We start from the raw sequence: 8,238 nt of genomic DNA, 5'->3' as shown, positions 1-8,238 counted from the left end.
CCTGGGGATTTCCCACAGCCCCTCCCCCCCCTCCCGGGGACTCCCTTTACCCCTCCCCCTCCGAGATTAATTCTGCCCCTCTCCCCCCAAGGGACTCCTCCTGCCCCTCCCCCCCGGAACCAACACCCCCCCCCCCGGGAATTCCCCCCCTGCCCCTCCCCCCGGGGGAATCCCTGCCCCTCCCCCCGGGGTTTCCCCGCCCCTCCCCCCGGGGTTTCCCCGCCCCCCCCGCGGTCCCGCTGACCCTCGGGCGGGGGGCAGGGCCGCACGTTCCGGCACGGCCTCGTCTCCTCCAGGCGCAGCCGCTCCTCCCGCAGGGGGGCGCACCGCGGCCGCGCCGCCCCCCAGAACGAAACGTTGGAGGTCCCGGCCGAGCCCACGTTGGGCACCGTGGGGCTGGGGGGGGGGGCGGGGTCACCTCTGCCCCACAGGGACCCCCCCGGTCCCATAGAGAGACCCCCCGGCCCCCATAGGGACCCCCAGATCCTATAGAACCACCTCTGCCCCATAGGGACCCCCAATCCCACAGAGACTCCTCCAATCCTATAGAACCACCTCTGCTCCACAGGGACCCCCCCGGCCCCATAGGGACCCCCCCAATCCTATAGAACCACCTCTGCCCCATAGAGACCCCCCAATCCTATAGAACCACCTCTGCCCCATAGGGATCCCCATGAATCCCATAGAGACCCCTCCAATCCTATAGAAACACCTCTGCCCTATAGGGACCCCCCCGGCCCCATAGAGACCCCTCCGGCCCCATAGGGACCCCCAGATCCTATAGAACCACCTCTGCCCCATAGAGACCCCCCCGGCCCCATAGGGACCCCCAGATCCTATAGAACCACCTCTGCCCCATAGAGACCCCCCCCGGCCCCATAGGGACCCCCTCAATCCTATAGAACCACCTCTGCCCCATAGGGATCCCCACGAATCCCATAGAGACCCCTCCAATCCTACAGAAACACCTCTGCCCTATAGGGACCCCCCCGGCCCCATAGGGACCCCCAGATCCTATAGAACCATCTCTGCCCCATAGAGACCCCCATGAATCCCATAGGGACCCCCCCGGCCCCATAGGGACCCCCCAATCCTATAGAACCACCTCTGCCCCATAGAGACTCCCCCCGGCCCCATAGAGACCTCCTGTCCCACAGAGACCCCCATAAATCCCACAGACCCATAGAGACCCCCCCCCCCAAATCCCATAGAGACCCCCAGACCCATAGAGAACTCCCGGCCCCATAGAGACCCCCTAAATGCCATAGAGACCCCCCAGCCCCACAGAACCCCCCAGCCCCATATCCCCCCCAGCCCCATAGAAACCCCTGTGCCCCCATATCCTGCCCTGGCCCCACAGAAGCCCCCCAGCCCCACATCCCCCCCAGCCCCATAGAAACCCCTGTGCCCCCATATCCTGCCCTGACCCTATAGAAGCCCCCCAGCCCCACATCCCCCCCAGCCCCACTCACTTGTACTTGGGCAGGATGGGGCGGCACTCGCGGCTGCGGTTCCGTGTGGGGCTGGCCCCACAGGGGGGGGTGCAGAGCCCCCAGGGGCTCCAGTCTGACCATTCCCCCTGCACTGGGGGGGCACAGGGCAGCCTCACCCCCCCGCCCCCACACGCCCCATAGAGCGGGGGGCAGGGGGCGGGATATGGGGTGGGGCGTGGGTGACCCTGTGAGGGTCTGTGGGGCAGCTGTGGGGCTGCTATGGGGCTCCCACCAGGAGTTATAGGGCCGCTATAGGGCAGCCGTGGGGCAGGGCAGCTCTAGGGGTCCCAACAGCGTCTATGGGGCAGCTATGGGGTTCCAACCGGGAGCCGTGGGGCAGCTGTAGGGGGAACTTCGGGGGGGTTATGGGGCAGTTCTGGGGCTCCCTCCAGGATCTATAGGGCAGCTATGGGGCGCTATGGGGAGTTAAGGTCCCCCAGGATCTATGGGGCAATTCTGGGGCTCCCTCCAGGGTTTCTGGGGTGCCATGGGGCAGTTATGGGGCAGCTATGGGGGACGGGATCTATGGGGCAGCTCTGTGGCTCCCTCCAGGATCTCTGGGGTGCCATGGGGCAGCCATGGGGCAGCTATGGGGGACAGGATCTATGGGGCAGCTCTGGGGCTCCCTCCAGGATCTCTGGGGTGCCATGGGGCAGCCATGGGGCAGCTATGGGGGACAGGATCTATGGGGCAGCTCTGGGGCTCCCTCCAGGATCTCTGGGGTGCCATGGGGCAGCCATGGGGCAGCCATGGGGCAGCTATGGGGGACAGGATCTATGGGGCAGCTCTGGGGCTCCCTCCAGGATCCATGGGGCAGCCATGGGGCAGCCATGGGGCAGCCATGGGGGACAGGATCTATGGGGCAGCTCTGGGGCTCCCTCCAGGATCTCTGGGGTGCCATGGGGCAGCTATGGGGCAGCTCTGGGGGACAGGATCTATGGGGCAGCTCTGTGGCTCCCTCCAGGATCTCTGGGGTGCCATGGGGCAGCCATGGGGCCGGCTGACTCACAGCTGCAGTCCTGGATGTTGTAGCAGGCCCGCAGCTGGATGATCCCGACGTCCTCGGCCGTGGGGCAGGCGGGGCCCCCCGGGCTGTGCCCCACACATTCCCGCGTGCGCCGCTGCTGCCCCACGTTGCCGCGACAGGCGATGTCCCCCCAGGGGCCGCGAGCAGGGGCTCCAGGGGCTCCAGGGACCCCAGTGCACCAGGGCTGGGGGGAGAGGGCTCAGTGGGGCTGGGGACACCCGGGGACAGCCCGGGGACAACCCGGGGACACTGTGGGGACAGGCAGGGACAGCCTGGGGACACCCGGGGACACCCAGGGACACCCGGGGACAGCCCGGGGACAGCCCAGGGGCTGGGAGCTCCTTTCCCTTTTCCCGTTTTCCCTTTTCCTTTTTCTTTTTCCTTTTCACTTCTCCCTTCTCTTTTCCTGCCTTGCTCTCTCTTTTCTTTCTCTTTTTCCCCTTTTCTTTTGCGTTTTCCATACCCTTTACCCTTTCCCCTTCTCCTTTTCCGTTTTCCTTTCACTTTCCCTTTTCCTCCTTTGGTTTTTTCCCCTTTTTTTCTTCCCTTCCCCTTTTTTCTTCCCCTTTTCCCTTTTTCTCTTTTCTCACTTTTCCCTTCCCGTTCCCCTTCTCCTTTTTTCTTTGCTCTCCCCTCCCTCCCTTCCCCTCCCCGAGCCCCCGCCCACTCACAAAACCACGCCCACTACCCCACCCCATTCCAGCACCACCCCATCCCCACGCCTCCGCCCCAGACCCCACCCCACAAGGCCACACCCACACCCCACACCCATTTAAGATCTGCCCCACGCGCCCGCACCCCTCAGCCCCTTCCCATTAAATCCTGCCCCTTTAAGCCCCACCCAATTAAGCCCCACCCCGTTTTAGCCCCACCCCGTTAATCCCCACCCTGCACAGCCCCACCCCATTAAGCCCCACCCCTCCATCCTCACCCCGTTAAGCCCCTCCCCATTAACCCTCACCCCGTTAAGCCCCACCCCATTAAGCCCCTCCCTGTTAACCCCCACCCCATTAATCACTACCCTCTTAAGCCCCTCCCCATTAATCCTCACCCTGTTAAGCTCCTCCCCATTACACCTCACACTGCACAGCCCCACCCCATTAAGCCCCACCCTGTTAAGCCCCAACTCATTCATCCTCACCCTGTTACACCCCGCCCCGTTAAGCCCCACCCCGTTAAGCCCCACCCCATTAAGCCCCTCCCCATTACGCCCCACCCCGTTAATCCCCTCCCTGTTAAGCTCCACCCTGTTAACCCCCACCCCATTAAGTCCCGCCCCGTTACGCCCCACCCATCAAGCCCCACCCCTTTATGCCCCGCCCCTCACCTGGGCAGGGGTCCCGGGGCCCGCAGAGCCCCCGGCGCCGCTCGGGGCCGGCACAGCCACGCCCCCCGTGATTTGGGGCGGGGGCGTCGCAGGCGCGGCGCTCAACGACCCCGCCCAGGCCGCAGGTGACCGGGCAGGGCGTGGCCGCCGACCACGCCCCCCACGCGCCGTGCACTGGGGAAGGGGGGGAAAAGGGGAGGGGTCAGAGAGGGCACGACCCCCTCCCCCAAACACGGCTGGGAGGGTCATGGAAGGGTCCTGGAAGGGTCCTTGGGGGTCCTGAGGGTCCTGGGGGGGTCCTGGAAGGGTCCTGGGGGGTCCTGGGGGGCACTGGGGGGGTCCTGAGGGTCCTGGGGGGTCCTAGGGGGGGTCCTGGAAGGGTCCTAGGGGATCCTGAGGAGTTCGGGGGGGTCTCCTGGAGGTCCTGGGGGTCTCCTGGAGGGTCCCAGGGTGGTCTCACGGGGTCCCAGGGGGTTCCGGGGGGGGCTCTTAGGGGGGTCCAGAGGGTGCTGGAGGCTTCTGGGAGAGTCTCGAGGAGTTCTTGGGGGTCCAAGGGGTCTCAGGGCGTTCCAGGGGGGGCCGGGGTGGTCCCAGTGGTGTCCCGGGGGGGTCTCAGGGGGTCCCAGACGGTCTCAGAGAGTCCCGGGGGGTCCCGGGGCTCTCAGGTGGTTCCGGGGGTTCTCAGGGGGTCCCGGGGGTCTCAGGGGTCCCGTGGCTCTCAGGGGGTCTCGGGGGCTCTCAGGGGTCCCGGGGGCTCTCGGGGGGTCTCGGGGGCTCTCGGGGGGTCTCGGGGGGTCTCGGGGGTTCTCAGGGGTCCCGTGGCTCTCGGGGGGTCTCGGGGGTTCTCAGGGGTCCCGTGGCTCTCAGGGGGTCCCGGGGGCTCTCGGGGGCTCTCGGGGGCTCTCGGGGGTTCTCAGGGGTCCCGGGGGCTCTCGGGGGCTCTCAGGGGGTCCCGGGGGCTCTCGGGGGCTCTCGGGGGCTCTCGGGGGGTCTCCGGGGCTCTCGGGGGCTCTCAGGGGTCCCGGGGGCTCTCGGGGGCTCTCAGGGGTCCCGGGGGCTCTCGGGGGGTCTCCGGGGCTCTCGGGGGCTCTCAGGGGTCCCGGGGGCTCTCGGGGGGTCTCCGGGGCTCTCGGGGGCTCTCAGGGGTCCCGGGGGCTCTCGGGGGCTCTCGGGGGCTCTCGGGGGGTCTCGGGGGGTCTCCGGGGCTCTCGGGGGGTGGCGGGCTCTCACCGGGGCAGGGCGGCAGCCCGGGGCAGGGCTGTGTCTCGGTGTCGCTGCCCGGGCAGGGGGTCCCGGGGGGGTCCCGCGACGGCTCCGGGGAATCGCAGCGGCGGCGGCGGCTCCGGCCCGGCCCCGCCCCCCGGCACGACCCCGAGCAGGGACCCCACGACCCCCACGGGCCCCACGCGCCGGGCACTGCGGGGGGAGGGGAGGGGCGGGGGGGGGGTCAGGGCAGCCCCTCCCCCACCTCATCCTGCCCCCCCCTCCCCCACCCTCTCCCCTCCCCCAAATCTCTCATGGGGGTCTCTGGGGGCTCGTCCCTTCCCCCACCTTCACACCTCCCGCCCCTCCCCCACCTTTCCCGCCCCTCCCCCCGCCCTCCCCTCACCTGGGCAGGTGGCCGGTGTCGCCTGACACCGCCGCGTGTCCTCGCTGTCCCCGGGCCCGCAAGAGCCGCCGCAGCGGGGGAGGGGATTGGAGCAGTTGCGCTGGCGCCGCTGGGACCCCTCCCCACAGGTGACAGAGCAGCCACCCCACGGGGACCAGGGGCTCCAGCCCCCCGGGACTGCGGCGGGGACGCGGGACAGCGACACGGACAGCAGGGACAGCAGGGACAGGGACACAGGGACAGCGACACGGACAGCAGGGACAGCAGGGACAGCAGGGACAGGGACAGGGACAGCGACACGGACAGCAGGGACAGCAGGGACAGGGACACAGGGACAGCAGGGACACAGGGACAGCGACAGGGACAGCAGGGACAGCAGGGACAGCGACAGGGACACAGGGACAGCAGGGACAGCAGGGACAGCAGGGACAGCAAGGACAGGGACAGCAGGGACAGGGACACAGGGACAGGGTCAGCAGGGACAGGGACAGCAAGGACAGGGACAGGGATGGGACAGCGACAGGGACACAGGGACAGGGACAGGAGGGGACAAGGACATAGGGACAGACACAGCGCCAGGGACACAGGGACAGCAGGGACAGGAGGGGACAGGGACAGGGATGGGACAGCAACAGGAACAGCAACAGGGACACAAGGACAGGGGACAGGGACACAGGGATAGGGATGGGGACACGGGGACACAGAGACAGGGACATGTCACCTCCATCTCCCCACATCCCTCACGTCACTCCCCGCGTCGCCAAATCCCTTTGTGTCACCCAGTGTCCCCACATCCCTCGTGTCACCCCTGGGGCCTGGTCCCCAAATCCCGCAGTGTCACCCCTGTGGCCTATGTGTGTCCCAAACCCTCCATGTCCCCACGTCCATCATGTGTCCCCTTGTCCCCTCCTTGTGTCCCCATGTCCCCCCCATGTCCCAAGGCCCACTGTTCCCCCCGTCCCTCCCTTGTCCCCTGTGTCCCCCCCCGTGTCCCCACACCCCCCCTGTCCCCCGTGTCCCCCCCGTGTCCCCCCCCGTGTCCCCCCCGATGTCCCACCAGGGCAGCAGGCCATGTCACACGCCCTCAGCTGCCACTCGGTGCTGTCCCCGCCGTGTTCCCCCCCGGGCCTGCGGCTGCGTCCCCTCCTCTGTGTCCCCTCGTCGCAGGTGACGGAGCAGCTGCTCCAGGGCTCCCACGGCCCCCAGACCCCGGGGCTGCCACAGGGACACGGGGGTCACACGGGGGTCACACGGGGGTCACCCCTGGGGTCCCTGAGGTGATTCAGGGTCACCAGGGGCACTTGGTGTCACCTGAGGTCACCAGGGGTCACCCCGGGGTCACCCTGGCCACTCAGTGTCACCTGAGGTCATCAGGGGTCACTGGGGTCATTCAGTGTCACCCAGTGTCCCCAGGTGGGCGGGGCTAAAGAGGGTGGGGCTGAAGTGGGAGGGGCTTTGTTGGGATGGGCATGGCTTGGGTGATGTGGGTGTGGTCATCTGGTAGGGCCTGGTGGGTGTGGCTCGTGCTGGGTGTGGCCTATTGTGGGTGGGGCCATGGGACAGGTGGGGCAGAGGGGTGGGGCATGTGAAGGGCGGGGCTTAGTGCAGATGGGGTGGGACTTTGGGGCATGGCCACAGGACAGGTGGCTGTGGCCAGGTGGGCCTGGCTTAGGTAGGTGTGGCTGACAGTGGGTGTGGCTGGGATGGGCGTGGCAGCGGCAGGTTTGGTTCAGGTGGGCGTCTTGGGAGTGGGCGTGGCCCGGGTGGGCGTGTCTGACCGGCAGCTGCGGCAGTGGCCTTGTGGGTGGAGCTTGTAGCCATAGGCGGGGTTCAGGCAGCAATCGGCCAATGGCAGCTGCTCCTCCCCCAGCGGCTTCGAGCAGGCCCCGCCCCCATCAGCCTCCTCCTCCAATCGCGTGAAGCACCAGACGGATGGGGCCGCTGGGGGCGGGGCCAGGGGTCACCGCCAGGTCACCAGTCCTCCCAGTATCGCCCAGTGCCCCCCAGTCCCCACTGTCCCCTCCAGCCCCTCTCAGTGTCCCCAGTGCTCCCAGTTCCTCCCAGTGCTCCCAGTCCCTCCCAGTTCCGCTGCCCCAGTGACGTTCCAGCCTGTGCTTCCCCCTCCCCCCGCCCAGCTGTGCCCTCCCAGTAACCCCAGTGCTCCCAGTACCCCCCTCCCCCCACCCGGCTCCCAGTGCTCCCAGTATCCCCCCAGTGCCCTCCCAGTTGCCCCACAGCACCCCCCAGTAACCCCAGTTCCTCCTGGACCCCTCCCAGTCACCCCAGTTCTCCCCAGCACCCTCCTCCCAGTCCACCCCAGTTCCCACCGGTATCCTCCCAGTAACCCCCAGCAAGCCCCAGTTCCCTCTGGTTCCACCCTCCCAGTGCTCCCAGTTCCCCCCTCCCCTTGCTCCCAGTACTCCCAGTTCACGCCAGTTTCCCTCTTCCAGCCCTCCCAGTGCCCCCAGTTCCCCCCAGTTCCCCCCAGCCCACCCCAGTTCCCCCCTCCCAGAGCTCCCAGTTCCCCCCAGTTCACCCGTTTCCCCCTCCCAGCCCTCCCAGTGTCCCCCTCCCTTTGCTCCCAGTGCTCCCAGTTCCCCCCAGTACACACAAGTTCCCCCTCCCAGCGCTCCCAGTTCCCCCCAGTTCATCCCAGTTACCGGCGTGTCCCGCCCCAGCGCCGAGCAGGGCCAGCCCCAGCCCCAGGAGCAGCACCGGGGGCGCCATGAGGGAAGTGGGGGAGGGGCGGTGGGGGAGGGGCGGCTCCCCCCACCCACCGGAA

General features: G+C 68.2%; 1 protein-coding gene across 1 annotated transcript; it reads right to left on the bottom strand.

The window, feature by feature from the left end:
• Positions 1-223: 223 nt before the first annotated feature.
• On the bottom strand, positions 224-8,190 carry LOC136305645 (properdin-like; the record flags this gene model as incomplete). The annotated part of the gene is given in 10 exon segments (XM_066208953.1): positions 224-396; positions 1,473-1,584; positions 2,503-2,628; positions 2,630-2,704; positions 3,848-4,021; positions 5,078-5,263; positions 5,457-5,633; positions 6,514-6,671; positions 7,235-7,397; positions 8,117-8,190. Coding segments are annotated over 10 exon segments (1,411 nt in total), but the record flags the coding sequence as incomplete, so codon positions are not given.
• Positions 8,191-8,238: the final 48 nt, after the last annotated feature.

Source organism: Chamaea fasciata, unplaced genomic scaffold (genome assembly GCF_029207755.1).
Source record: "Chamaea fasciata isolate MVZ Bird 193981 ecotype frontalis unplaced genomic scaffold, bChaFas1.0.hap1 SCAF_550, whole genome shotgun sequence".
Classification (NCBI taxonomy): Eukaryota; Metazoa; Chordata; class Aves; order Passeriformes; family Sylviidae; genus Chamaea; species Chamaea fasciata.
Note: the sequence above shows the minus strand (reverse complement) of the source record. Positions and strands in the feature narration are given on the sequence as shown.